Genomic DNA, 15,571 nt, shown 5'->3' on the forward strand with positions numbered 1-15,571 from the left:
GATAAGGAGTTGTTGACTTACATTGCTCCACGGAACAGATATAATCCTTTAAATGTGAAGAACGACGAGGTTCTCGTGTAGAACGACGTAGAATAGCATCAGGCGCATCAACAGTGGGTGAAGAAACTATGGCTTCAGTGGTCGTAGTGTCTACTCTTGGCAGAGAAAGTGCCGGAGAATGAGTATTGGACGAAGAGTCACCAGTAGACTGCAATGGTGAATCAGGAGAAACATGAGTAGAATAAGACGATGGCAATTTTAAACAGTTAGGTGAATCGTCATAAAAAAATCATCTTAAATAACAGGTTTAAAAATATCAGTAGTAGGAACCTGTGCATCCTTAAAGGGAAAGCGATGTTCATGGAAAATAACATCACGAAATACATAAGTAGATTTTGTGGAAAGGTCAAGAATGATATAACCTTTATGGTTATATGGGTAACCAAGAAATACCCCTGGCGTAGCATGCAGATCAAAATTATTTGTTATCTTAGTATTGCGAGCATAGCATAAACAACCAAAAATACGAAGATAACGATAGTTTGGTTTCGTACCTAATAAGACCTCATGAGAAGAACGTTTAGATAACACTGGAGTTGGAATTTTATTGATGAGATAAGTTGCCGTTAAAATGCATTCACCCCAGTAGGTTATAGGAAAATTGGCCTGGAAACGAAAAGCCCTAGCAACAGTCAGGAGATGACGATGTTTCCTTTCAACCACTCCATTTTTTTGTGGAGTATAAGTACAACTACGCTGATGGTGAATACCATTTTCATGGATCCATGCCTCAAACTCGCGTGATAAAAATTCAGTGCCATTATCTGATTGAATACGCTGTAAGATTGGTAAAATAGGTAAAGAAGTACCTGTAGAAATGATATGAAGCTTCTTAGAGTACCGAGTCACAACATGACGAGCAAAAAACTTGATAAATTTGCATGTTTCACTCTTGGTATGCATAAGATACACCCAAGTACATCTGGAGAAATCATCTACAATGGTGAGAAAATACTTGGCACCAGTCATATAAGGGGTAGAAAATGGTCCCCATATATCACAATGAATAAGTTCAAAACAATTATGAGAAGAAATACGATTTTTATTGATAGGTAGACGAGTTTGCTTAGCCCTTGGGCATACATCACAGGAATTAGAAAAACTTGACTGAATATAGTCATATGAATTACATAGAAAAATAAAACGATCTAAACTAGGGTGTCCGAGCCGGCAATGCCAAGTGTGGAAGGACGTCTTATGATTGAAAAAAAACTTTAGATGATGTTGGGTATGATGTAGAAGCCCGTAGCTGATAAAGACCAGAGATGAGTTCAACCTGACCAATCACTTTGGTCGTGAGCAGGTCCTGAAAAGTAAAAGAATTATGTATAAGAACAACAACACAATTCAGAGAGCGAGTTAATTGGCTCACAAACAACAAAATAAACTTAAAATTCGGGATATGCTGAACATTAGACAATGTCAAAGTTGGTAAGAAGACTACTTCACCAATATGCTTGACAGTAGATAAAGTACCATCAGGTAGTTGCATTTGAATCAAAGATGTAACAGGAAAGTATGAAGTGAAATAAGACAATGAATTACAAATGTGGTGAGTGGAACCACTATCAACAAACCAGAGTTCAAAGGAAAAAGTTTTAAATAACTTAGCAACGAAGTTAACCCTTGATTCCATTGGAGTATCCTCATATGGAGGATTGATGAGAGCCAAGAAACGAGAATACTGTTCAACTGAGAAGGTAGGAACAAAAGGTGGATGTGCAAGCTGAGAGTCCGAAGTGATAGCAGTGGTATTGGCGGTAAATGGTTGTGATGCAAAAGGAGTAAGGAAGCCGTATAAACGATAGCATCTGTCTCGAACATGTTCATGGCAATTACAATAATCGCAGTGAGGTCGAGGCCTTTTGTTGTGGATGGCAGCAGAACGAGAACCAGCAGATAATGCATCATAATGGTCTGTATTGAAAGCAGCAGACTCGATGTTGGGAACAGGACTGGAAGTAATATGTTGTTGTTCTTCCTCTTGCTGCACCATGTTGAAGATGCGCAGAGCAGTTGAGAATGGATCCATCACCAAGATCTGACTTCTGAGATTAGAGAATCAATCGTGTAAACCTTGAGAAACTCCATGGCTCTGTCACGTTCTAGTCGTTCAAGTAATTGCTACCCAGCTCCACAAATACACACCTCAGTGACAGCGACAAGTGAATCGTATTGATCCCACATTGTCTTGAGTGTTGTGTAATACAAAGACACTGACATCGATTCTTTTCGTATAGAAGCAATTGCAGATTACAATCGAAGAAAAATTGGTGCATTAGAAATACAAAACCTCACTTGCAGATCCTTCCATATTGCATCAGAAGAAGGAGCATATAAGCAGCTTGCTCGGATATCAGGTTGGCATGAACTGAGAAGCCAACTTCCCACCAGATCGTCACACCTCTTCCAGCACTGATAGGAGAGTGCATCAGTGGGAGGAGGAAGAGTACCATCCACGAATCTAAGTTTTCCTTTTGTTTTGAGGGCCTTGGTGATTTCTCGTACCCAGGGTCCATAATTGTCGCCCTGCAACAATGGAGAGAACAACACAGTGGCCGGATTATCACTGGGATGTATAACTTATGGATCTGAAATTCTATGACTTCCTGAGGTTGGAATGGATGTGGTTTCAGGCGGTGTTTGATGATGAGGACTTTCTGGTGGTGTTTGAGAAGTGGATTCAACCATTGTGAGAATACATAGAAAGACTTTGCGGAAGAGAAAATATGTCCTAGGATGGATCAACATGATACCATCAAAGATTCAAAGGAACTGAGGTTAAAGTCTCACAAGTGTAGACTGGATTATCTTTCATTATACATTTATACATGTTACATAAGAAGAAATCAACAACTTGTACAAGTTTACAGGTAAGACTAAGTTTCAACATAAGACTACGACTTTACAACAAATTACAACTGATATACAGGAAACGAACTTGGACTTGGCTTGATGTTGACTTGAATATAGCTTCATGTGCTGATGTTGTGTGATGTGGCCGCACATTCCAAGTTTTACGTCTGATAGACAGATTGTTGGAGGCACTTTTGATAGTCGGCGCCAAGAATTAACGAATGATTCATCTTACATAAGTTTAGCACCTCTTTTATCAGTTATGGGATACTTGATTCGGAAATTATTGCCTATTGTTAGCACTTCAAGCCAATGAGTTCCCATCAACAACGCTTGGGATCGTTGATTGATTGGTTTGAAATCGCATAGTGTGCATCCACTCTGATTGTCCAATGATTTGGAGATTTTTTAGGTAAAAATAGACGAAGGCCTTAGTCTTAGATAAACCTTCTCTTGAACATTGAATCGAAGATTCCTTAGAGAGATTGTTGACGAAACGATTGATTGGTTGATTAATGATTGGAAACAGCATTAGCAATTTAGCATTAATTTTCACCCATAATTTTTCCAACAACATGTTCATTATCAACCGACTGGCAAGTGGCAACTCATAATCACACCTTCTTTCAAAAGTTTAAACTTTTCGGCTACAACACCTGTTTTGATTTCCACACTACAACAAACAACTATCAAACAAGAGAAGCACCTTAATTACACAAAAACACACTCTTAACATAAGTATAAAACCGAGGACATGCAGCTTCGTTTGGATGCGCGTAAATGCATCCAAAACTACTCAGACTTTGATCAAGACTTAGGGATGAAGAACGAAAGAATTCCAAATACAGTGGATATGATTGTAAGTGTAATAAGTAGAATTGCTGCGACGACCGAGATAATCGCCCATGGATTACTGAAATACTCGCGCTTCAAAGTTGCTTTCCAAATATGCCGGCGCTTCGTATAAAACTTGTTTATGTCCTTGATATGTGTAGAATAATAATCACCACCATCAGATACCCCGAGGCAAAACTTGTTAAACATATCAGAAACGTCTTGATCACAACCTAAATAATTAGTGACAATTCCTTGTTTGCGGAGAAGCTTTACATCATTCGCAGAGTTTATCAGAAAATCCATAAAAAAACATATGAAGTCATAGAGTAACGTCCACCATATATTTGCTCACAAGCGATGATATTTCTAAACAGTTGGTCGGTCATAGACATATAATGGAGGAATTTCCAGAATACCTGACCCCTTTTTGAACCTGACCCCTGCACGACCTAGCTCTGTCGCACTTGGTATAAAATCCCATGTATCAAAAAGATTTTCCCTTTCCTTATCGGCAACAAAAACATGCTTTAGCTTCGTGAACTGAAATTGTATAAAAAAATACAATGAACTTGTGAGCTTGACTACCTTGTTTTCCTTTAAGTCAGTAAGAATCTTTACTTCTGTCCCTGAGGAGGAATCTGTATGAGCAGGAGGTCGGATTAGCATATTTAGGAAATCAAGTATATGCTTGGCTTGTTCACCTTAATTTAGACGCGCTTCAAGAAGCTTCATTCCTTCCTTTGGCAACATATGCGGAAAATTGTCCATGAACACATTAAGAATAAGTTTCTCAAGGGGCACAGGACTTGACTCTCCTGCCTTGAAAATTATGTTGGACAAACATTGAAGGACAAACAGTGGAATTTGGTTTTCAAGAAGTAAAAGATCCTCTTCCATCTTTACCAAGAGCCAATCGTTACCATCTAAAGGATCGTCTACAACAAAACTCCCTGATATGGATCTTACTAACATCCCGATAATGAATAATCCATCAATTACCATCATTTCTACAAATTCTGTACTGTTGATGTTAACAGGTTCTGAATAACACTCGCGAATTTTCGTTTCCATCTCTTTGATAGATGAAACACATTCCTCTACTATTGTGAACCACGCTTCGGTTGCAAATAGAGCTCCCGATGAATCCAACTTAATAGTGCGAGTTTCCTCCTCTTCTTCTTCTCTTTCTTCTTCTCCTTTTTCTTCTTCTTCCTCCTGTTTTTGTTCCTTTTCTTTTTCTTGTTCTTCTTGTTCTTCTTATTCTTCTTCTTCTGATGGTGATGACGATGAGTCTTCGGACGCTTTATAAATTGATGGAAATTCATGAACTGATTCTGTATTTCATAAATTGAGTTCATGAATTAATATTAATCTGCAAATGCATAACCAAGATACAGAATCAGTTCATGAATTTCCATCTTGCAGATTGGGGATGCGACATTGGTTATGCATCCTTAGTCATGATCCATTTGCATCTCTTATATGGATATTAATCAATTTGGGAAAATTTGGATTGTAATCTCAATCTCCAGGATTGAGTATTCACTTCCTGCAAATTTACTATGCTCTCTTACCACGTCTGAAATTTCTTGACAATCTACGTCCGTACAATGTACTTTTAATTACTTATTACTGCATGTTTGGTGTTTTTTTCAGAAGGATGCAGCAAAATAGAGGAGAAACGTAACATGTTCTAGACAATGTAACTGATGATATCCTTCTGAAAGAGCAGGTGAGGATGGAGTTCATTCAATAGGTATTGTAGGTATTTTATTAAGTCTGTGGATGCACCGAAAAACAAAAATTAGCGAAAATAAAATTCAAGATAAGATATGAAACTAAAAATAGAGTAATATGGGTTTTAGTTAATAGTGTCATTTGGAATTAGCCTCCTGAAAATTAATCCACTTGTTTGATTAGGTCAGATAGTGGTCAGACAAATAAAATTCTGAAACAAATTAGGATAAGATAATCCATTTTACCACCGTTATTATTAACCATTTGATCCACTTGTTTGATATTTATTGTCAAAAATTTGATCCATTGAAAGTTTCCAGGTATTTGACATGGCGTGGCCTTTATATTTAGCAGTGTTCGTGCAGGCATGATGCAAATCTATTTTCTATTTTAAGTACTGCAACTTGTAGTGTACATTGCTGAAATTCTAGTTGACCCAAAAAATTCTTATCCTTATTAACACTTATTTTCAATCATTTTTTTTCATCTATCAACATCCCTTTATTCATGGATAATAGCTAATTAAATAAAATATAAAATAGATGACCGAGCGGCGGAAGCTGATGAAGAAAAACGGCATGCCTAAAGACCGACAATTCATGTAACATCCAAGGACCTGTTAAAATCAAAACAATGAAAAATTGATGATAAGGTTTTTTTACAAAGAAAGTAAACATTCAGTACACTGTCCCGAAACATCTTAAGCCACGAAACTTGCTCAGAGTTGTATAGACACTCAATTTAATGGGTACAAACAAATGACATAGGTCAAGCATGACAAAACAAGAGCAGGTTGAAGTATTAAAATGAACGATATACGAGTCGATAAATACCACAAAATGGGATGTGTATATGACATGGTAACACAATAGTTTGGATAAATAAATGCAGACATTTTCTTGATCAAGCAATCAAAATAACACCTCTTGATTCAAATTAGTATTCTATTCCCAAGATAAGTTAGTCAAGTTAGTCAAGTTTACTACCATCTTTAGTCTTGGTGTATTTGATGAAGAAATACACCAAGAGATTCCTAAATCTACACTCTGCTTTCTCAGATCATAACTTTAGAATCACAGAAAATAGATGTCATTAGACTCATTACCTATTGTGTTTGTTCAAATGCTTCAATGAATATTTTGATTTTTTACAATCTAAAGCTCATAAGGAGTTGTCAGGATGGTTAGGATTCACTATAACTTCATTCCAGTGACACTATTTTCTGCTGCATTTTATCACGTGCACAGCTGGTTTCCCACTTTAAAATTTAATCTTATGAATGTTAAGTTAGAAAAGCAAAATTGCATTGATATATCCAGTTTGTAGTGATTAACCATAAATATATATTTTGTGCAGGAAGTGGTTATTAATATCTTTATTATTGGAATTGGTGATACAATTACATACTACTACAAACAATGGTATTACTATTTACTATGGTCTCGAAGGTTATTTTTCTTTGTTGAAGATATCATGAACTGATGAATGTAAATGTGTTCCTTTTGTGACTCTATAGTCTATATTGTGATTCTTTAAATCTGTGGTACATTGTTAAGTTTTGCAATTTTCTTGATCTTTGATTCCTTTCATTAAGTTTTTGCGTATGACAGTCTGAATCCGTCACTGTGAGTCTGTGATTGTTGAATCTGTTGATTGAATTGATTCATAAATCAGAGGAAACTCTGTCAATAGGTTTCTGGCGAGTTGACTCACCATAAACGGGTTAACCCGTGAACCCTCAGGTTTAACCCGTTACGGGTGCGAGTTGAAGAAAGGACCATCCGTGAAGAATGTCAACCGGCGGGTTTTGACCCGTGTTAACCCGAACCCGTGTAACCCGTAACAAGCCAGCCCCAACCCGCCCGTTTACCAGCTCTAATCCACACCACCTAATTAATTAAAAAAAACGATTATTATCTATGAACAGACAAATGTATTACTATATTTCGATAATAGAAAAAAATATTGACAATTAAAATAATACCTTGAGTTACTAAAGCTTGAACTCACTCTCCAATCTTGAACAGCTCGTGGATATTTAATAAGTATGAAATAATTCGAGTTAGTTTTGATACTATTGAACCCAATCGAAGAACTGAAGAAGAGAGCGCAAGATTTCGAGAAGGAAGAGGCGGAGTAGAAAAAAAAGGAAAAAGAAATAACGGCTGTGGTTTTTCTTTTTCCAGAAAAGTTTGGGAAGTTAGGTAAATTCTAAGCATATTCACGAAAGAAGATATTAGGGCAAACATGAAAATAGTTTGGGAAGTGTTTTTCTACATCTTTTTTTCTTTTTTGTCGCGAAATAAGATTATATTGAAGAAGAAACAATAATCATTGCAATGAGATACAACTTTCAACTTTCGATTGAAACTTGAAAGAGTAAATATATTACATGAGAAAACGGAAGCATGAGATGTTGTCCTCTCTCCTCACCTCTCTCCTCACCATGCCTCCATCCTCACTAACGTGAACCACCACCACCCCTCTTCCACCCTCCTCCCTTAATCTCTCTCACCATGCCTCCTCCTCCACCACCTCCAGCAAAATCCTCTTCTCCAATCCCTACTCCACCCCCAATATCTTTCAAAATAGATCGGAAATTTTTTATCCTGTAACTAAAAATCATAGGTGGTCTAAAACGAAATATATCAACCCAAATCATCCTCTCTGAACTTGGCTCAAAATATGAAGCTTATGGGGCCATTACAATCAATCTTGCTTCCCAAATGGAAACAGCTTTGATGGATGCCATTAAAGATGGTGAAAATGGCGACGCCCACTGGCATTTTTCCGATCATCCTGCGTGGATGACTATTCAAAAAGTCTCCAACGAAAAAGGCTATTTTCTTCGTCTTACCCTTTCTAGACTTGATGGAAAAGGAATACATAGATCTTTTTTCATACCCGCTGGAGAGTACTGTGCTGGTTGGTCTACCATGGCCTCTGCACTTTAATCTCTCCTCCATTCAACTTGTTTCTCAACCAATCACGTGGAAAAACGATCAATCTCCTACAATATCCCACCCATCATCCCATCATCCTAACCAAAATCCTCTACACAAACCCATCGTCCAATTCCTCAGAAAAAATCTCATCAAAATCCAACAGCACATCCCCAGCAAAAACCTACAAATCAACACTCACCACCCCTTGAAAACCAGTCCCATCTATCATCCCCCCCACCCCAATCTCAATAAAAACCTCCCTCCCTTGTGATCTTGTCACTATATCAAACCACATCACCATAACGGATATTCAAGACCCATCACCTCAATTCCAGGGGTCATTTATGAAACTCAAGACTCTATAACAGACCACAAATACCCACTTGAAGTTTGGAAAAATGGTTTAGTATGTACTGCTGCTCACCCTATATCTTCTTGGAAATACATAGAAGTGGAACTTGTGGATTATCTCCATACCTATCAACCTTTTGACATAATGTCGGTAGATCATCATAGGTCCATTATGTTCTTTGAAGATACGCAAGTACGATCTTTCTTTGCTCAATCACCTTCAATTTCCTTGGAAAACAACTTCCTCACGTTCTCTCCATGGCAGCCATCATCATTAATACCTCACAATCACAACATAGAATCATTCTTCAACATAAGCTTTCATGGTCTCCCTTTGCATTTATGGTCATCCACCATCATTAATGCTCTTGCAAATAAATGTGGCGATCTGGTTGAAATAGATAAATCAACCTTAAACCTAATTGATATTTCTGCTGCAAGAGTAAGGGTTAGAAATCTAAAAGGAATCAATGCAATTCCCAGATGGCTGAATTTGCACACGGCGGTGGGTTTCACCGGAATCTTGGTGCAGATTGAAGATGTGGTCCCACGGGACCCTTTTTGGAAGTGGCCTGTGATCTCTGTTCATCCAACTCAGATTGCAAAGGGGAATATTGATACGTCCAAATCAAAAAAGAGACAAAGAAATGAGAGCAAAGAAAAGCTTTTGACTAACATCAAAAATAAGACAAACAACCCCAGTAGGAAAAAGCGACGTAACCATTGTCCTATGAATTGGAGTCCGTATCCGCCAGCTAATTTCTCTGTGCAGAGCTCCTCAGCTCTTTCTGGTCAGTCTTTGTCAATTTTTTTTTCATTAAATACTTCGTTTGAAGGTAATACGAGAAATACAGAAGCTTTTAAAATGACAACTCCTGAGTTTGTTGACTTTGACACGTCAAACCCACCATGGTCAACATCACCCCCTTGGGCCATAATAAATTCAAACTCATATCCATACAGTTTTCAAAACTTTCACAATTCCTTTAATGGGCCTGGTCCATGCCCCAATTCAAACTCATACCCGTCTCCTCAAGCTTCAGAAATACAAACTCCGATTTTCGCATCCACGTCTACCCACATTCCCTCGCCAATGTCCACCTCGGTTCCACTACCACCAAATTCTCCTCATGTTTCTCTCGACACAGATGTTATTCATGTTCCTCCTTTGCTAAATCATCAAGACTATCCGATAGTTAATTCATTATCGTTGACAGTTATTCCCCCACCATCACCTTTATCACCAAATACATCATAGTTTTCAACTCCACCTGATCCCGTCCAACTCCCTCCCATAACTCAATCAACACGCACCCTCATTACCTCTGATCATTTATCATCAATTTCAGACACTAATCCAAGTGCTCTTGCTGTCTTTGATGGTGACCTTAGTTCTTCTTCCGATGGTTTATTGGGGCCTTGTCTTGCTCCTCTTTGGTTAATTTCTCTTGTGCCAAGCCCCGGTAATGGATACCAAATTTCATCCAATTGGATTCATCAAGAAGTATGTAGATTAATCTCGTTGGGTTCTTGCATAAACTTAAATTTTGCATCCGACCTCCCCACCTCCCACTCTGTCTTCCATGCTCTTATTTCTAGAGATGGTCCCATTGATAAAACTAATTCACCTTTTGTTTTCCCTTTCAAAAATCCCCTTCCTGCTGAAAATTTTGCCTTAGCTATTTTTGACCCAATTGACCCAATCTCAAAAAGCATTTAAGAAACACCAATTGCTTCATACAATCCTAATTTACCTTTAACGCATCTCGATGACGTACTATCTGATGTCCCTAGTCTTTTTGATGATTCCATCAAAATTTTACCAAAAACTTCACTACCAACTGTTTGTGATTTGGCCTCAACGAATCCCACTGTTAGTGTCCCATGCTTACCCCCCTCTGAATCCCCTAATTCTTCTCCCTTATCCCTTTCTACCAGTGCTACATCATCCCCCAATCCCCTCTTCCTCTTGTATCCCCCTCCTCCTCTCCCCTTTCTTATTTGAAAAATCTCCAACCTATAATTCCCAAAAGGTTATTGAGAGAAGCTGAAAGACTGAACTTTAATGCTCACCAGCCATCTATCCCAGTGGATCATTCTTCAAGGTCTGCTAGGAAAAAGGGTCCGCGAAGTTACAAAAGAGTAACACAATTATGTCTTGGAACGTACAGGGTTTGTGCTCTCCCAAAAAAAGAGCGGCAGCCAAACAGGTGTTACAATTGCTTAAACCATCAATAGTAATTCTTCAAGAATCGAAAATGCCCACCTGCACTAATTCTGATATTGCTGATATTTATGGCTCAAGATCAATGGGTTGGACCTTTCAACCTTCTATCAGAGCCTCCGGCGGGATCATAATTATCTGGAATCCCAGTATTATTAAAGTCATATCCTCATTGGAAGGTCAATATTCACTATCCGTTGAATGTAGATTTTTATCGTCTAACTTTCATTGGTTTCTCACAGGAGTTTATGGACCAAATAAAATTAATGAAAGGAATTTTTTTTGGAGAGAATTGCATTACATCAGAGGCCTTTAGCAAATCCCATGGGTAATTGGAGGCGATTTCAATGTCATTCGAAGAATCAAAGATAAAAACACCAACAGCAGGATCACTCTAAGTATGAGGAAATTATCTCAATTAATTTCAACTCATGCACTAGTAGATCCCCCACTCAAAGGATCTAAGTACACATGGTCAAATGGCCGGGCATCCCCTACTCTTACTAGGATCGACAGGTTTCTGTTTTCATCTGATTACGAAGGAAAATTCCCATTCATCTCTCAACTGGCTAAGACAAGGCCAACATCAGATCATATTCCAATTTTGTTGGATTTTGCAGAGCCATCTTGGGGTTCATCTCCATTCAGGCTAGAATTAATGTGGTTTCAGCATTCGTCTTTTTTAACTAATCTTAAAGAGTGGTGGCGCTCATTTAACTTCTCTGGATCCCCTAGTACTATTTTTTGGAACAAGCTACAAGCTCTTAAACACCAAATCAAAGTATGGAACAAAACTGTGTTTGGCCAGTTAGATCCCAAGATACAAATTTGTCTAGATACGATTGAAGTTCTAGATGGTATTGAGGCTGATTTGGGAAGTCTTCAAGAGGAACAGTTCATTGAAAGAGCCCAAGCCAAAGTGGACTTCCAGGATATCTCAGTACAAAAGGAAATTTCTATGAAGCAAAAATCTCGAAATGAATGGTTAAAATATGGAGACCGCAATACATCTTTCTTCCAGAAAACTGCATCAGATAGAAGAAGATCTAATAGAATTAAGCTGTTATTCATTAACGGTGAGCTTGTTACTGACAAAGACGCGTTTGTGGATCACATTACTGGATTCTACTCCACCATATTTTCTGAGAAATTCACCGAAAGACCTCGTATTGGTGATATGAATTTACCTTGTATCAATGAAGAGGATGCAACTAGATTGGACTCTCCTATTACCGAAGACGAAGTCATATCTTCCCTGAAAAGTCTGGAACACGACAAGTCCCCAGGACCAGACGGATTCCCCATTGCTTTCCTCCAAAAATGTTGGCACTTCATCAAGCAGGACTTCATGGAAATGGTACACGAGTTCTCGAGCACAAGTCATCTGGACACCGGGCATAACTCAACATTTATCACTTTAATCCCAAAGAAACAACATGTGAATATTGTGAAAGACTACATGCCCATTAGTCTCCTCACAAGTACATACAAAATCATCTCCAAGGTTTTATCTTCTCGTCTTCAACCGCTGATGACTCAATTAGTGGATCCAAGTCAAACTGAATTTATTTCTGGAAGACAAATCATCGATGGCGTTTTGATTGCCAACGAAATTGTAGACTCTAGAATCAAATATAAAATCCCGGGAATGATTTGCAAAGTGGATCTTGAGAAAGCATTCGATAGAGTTAGTTGGTCTTTTCTTGAAGACATATTACACAAAATGGGGTTTAAATAGAAATGGCTAAGCTGGTTGAGATACTACTATGGTTCGCCAACTTTTTCACTCTTATTAAATGGATCTCCTTTCGGTAATTTCTCGGCTTCGCGTGGTCTTCGACAAGGAGACCCGCTGTATCCGCTGCTTTTTGTTCTTGCCATGGAAGGTCTTTCCAAAATAATTGACAAGGCAGTTGACACAGGGTTACTTAATGGCTTCTCTGTAAACAAAGGTACTGTCCCTATATCTCACCTACACTATGCAGATGATTCAGTCTTCTTTATAAATCCATCATGGGATGAGCTAAACAACCTCATGAGCATCTTAAAATGCATTGAAGTTGTATCAAGACTTCGAGTAAATCATTCAAAGACAAAATTAATCTAAGTGGGTCAGATTCCAGAATTATCTCTTTGGGCAAATAGGCTTGGATGTGTAACTGAATCTCTTCCTTTCTTATACCTTGGTATGCCACTTGGGGCACAATCAAAAGCCAAATCTCTTTGGGATCCAATTGTGGGAAAATTCGAATCTAATCTCGCAGCTTGGAAGAAAGCCTTTCTCACAAGAGCAGGTAGAGTCACATTAGTGAAAGCGGTACTAATCAATGTCGTCGTGTATTGTTTCTCGGTGTACCTAGCTCCCGTTTCAGTTACAAAGACATTAGAGAAGATCATGAGGAACTTCATATGGGACAATGGTGAAACTAAAAGGCTACATTTGATCAAGTGGGAGGAGCTCTGCAATCCCCTCAAAATAGGAGGGTTAGGCATGAAGAACCTTCGGATGATGAATCAGGCTCTCATAGCTAAATGGGGTTGGAGATTTGGAGAGGAAATTATTCCTCTGTGGCACAAAATCATTCGAGACAAATACGGAGGACCGCAATCCATATGGACCCCTCAAATTCCCTCCTCTTCCTATGGATGATCGATATGGAAGCATGTCACAACTCAATTCCAGCAGGTAACCCATCTCTCCAGTATCTCAATTGGCAATGGTTTAACCATCTCATTCTGGCTAGACAATTGGCATTCTGATGCATTTCTAAGGGACATGTATCCATCACTCTTCAAAATTGTTGGTCTCAAACAAGGCTCTATTCATGAGCACATTTCATTGGATGGTACCAGTTGGTCTTTCCACTTCAAGAGAATTTTGAAGGAACCTGAAGTCAACCAATTAGCTGCCATGCTTGTATACATAGGTCATTCTCCACCGCCTCTTTCCAGTCAACCTGAATCAAGAGTTTGGACTCCATCATCAACAGGCTCTTTCACCATAAAGTCAACCTATAAATCCTTGGTGGAGAATGCTCAAGATGTTTCAGTTACTAATTTTCCATATAAGGCCATTTGGAATCCACATCTCCCACCAAAAATATGTTTCTTCTATTGGACAACAGCTCATAATAAGATCGCCACCCAAGACTCTCTTCAGCATCGGAACTTCAAGCTTGCAAGCAGATGTCCTCTTTGCCTTGTTGAATGTGAATCAACTGAACACCTTCTTCTGACCTGTCCTTTCTCTCGCAGAGTATGGTCCTTAATCCTCCCAGGTACGCGGTGGTGGATTCCTCCTCTAACAGTTCTTCAACTAGCTCAAAATTGGTCATCTAAAGGTATTTTAGGTCTAGCGGAAGGAATATGGGACCTAGTACCAGCTGCCGTGATATGGGCTTTATGGAATGAACGCAATCGGAGAATTTTCGACGAGAAATCTCTTTCTCACTTCCAAGTCAGCGTGGAGGTGAAAGCATCAATTCTAGCTTGGAGTTCCGCCTTCAATAGAAACTTCAACTTCAGGCTTGATTGGTGTGTTTTCTCTTGGGAGAGCATGTTTCACTAACATAATAACTTAAAAAGTTCGCTTCCTTTTTACTTTCATCAGTTATGATGGACGGTATCCCCTGTTTTTGTTCACTACTTTTCTTGGTTTTCTTTTTTGTTGTTGCAACCTGTAATTCCTTTTTCTTTGCAATAAAATTTCCCCCCTTTCTCGATCAAAAAAAAAAAGTCTGCAGTAGAGTTTTGTTATCGTCCCGAACCTTGTTCCCCTTTGACAACTACAACAACACAAAGGTCTCCTAGAATAGCAGTCACGGCCTCTGTTATAGTCCTCTACGAGAAAGCAACAAAGTGATTTCCTTTGTACTTTGTAAAGGTTCTCTTTTTCTTTTAATATAACCTTTTCTTCGGGAAAAAAAAAGGCAAAATAGCTAAGTTAAAGAATCAGAAATGGGAAACAGTCAGCAGCGACTAAAAGGGATCAGGATATATGCCAAATCGAAGAACAACGGTGAGATACGACTTGGCAACCACAATGGTAACCCCGGCAGACAATCTACTGAACACAACTAGGGATATGGCCAATAAAATGTGTTTAACCAGTATACTTCAGATTTTTAAGATAGTAGAGAAGACATTCTTCTTATATCCAAGAAGTGCTTAAACAACGAACACTTACTTGAAGTTCAACTTACAAATGGTCTTTAAAAGCATCAGGAGCTCTTACGTTAAAAAAGTTTGTAGATGTCAAAATCCACATATTTTCGTACTTTCTACAAATCAGCTCTTATTGATATTAAGCCACAAACAAAAAAAATCCCACATGCAAGACCCTTGATCATTATATATTTAAAGTAATGCTAACAAAAAATAATACGAATCAACAATGCTATACTTCCAGGTGAATTCAATGTATTTTCAAGGGAAGATCACTCCGAACCTAAGATATATGCGAGAAAGTTGTGTTGCAGACGCTATTGTGGCCAAATGATACACTGGAAAAAGCAAAAATCAAATTGCGTTAACATCCAATATTAACAACTTGAACTTAATT

The 15,571-nt window shown here is 38.4% G+C and overlaps 1 protein-coding gene across 1 annotated transcript; it reads left to right on the top strand.

Annotated features, from left to right (window-relative positions):
* The first annotated feature begins 13,786 nt into the window (after positions 1–13,786).
* Positions 13,787–14,578, top strand: LOC113328713. The gene has a single exon (XM_026575734.1). The coding sequence runs from the start codon at positions 13,787–13,789 to the stop codon at positions 14,576–14,578; it is 792 nt and encodes a 263-aa protein (XP_026431519.1).
* The last annotated feature ends 993 nt before the right edge of the window (positions 14,579–15,571 follow it).

The sequence above is a fragment of the Papaver somniferum genome, unplaced genomic scaffold (assembly GCF_003573695.1).
Source record: "Papaver somniferum cultivar HN1 unplaced genomic scaffold, ASM357369v1 unplaced-scaffold_114, whole genome shotgun sequence".
Lineage (NCBI taxonomy): Eukaryota > Viridiplantae > Streptophyta > Magnoliopsida > Ranunculales > Papaveraceae > Papaver > Papaver somniferum.

What these genes read in the sequence shown, in the direction of transcription:
- LOC113328713 (XM_026575734.1), top strand. Translation starts at nt 13,787, where the DNA reads ATGTATCCATCACTCTTCAAAATTGTTGGTCTCAAACAAGGCTCTATT.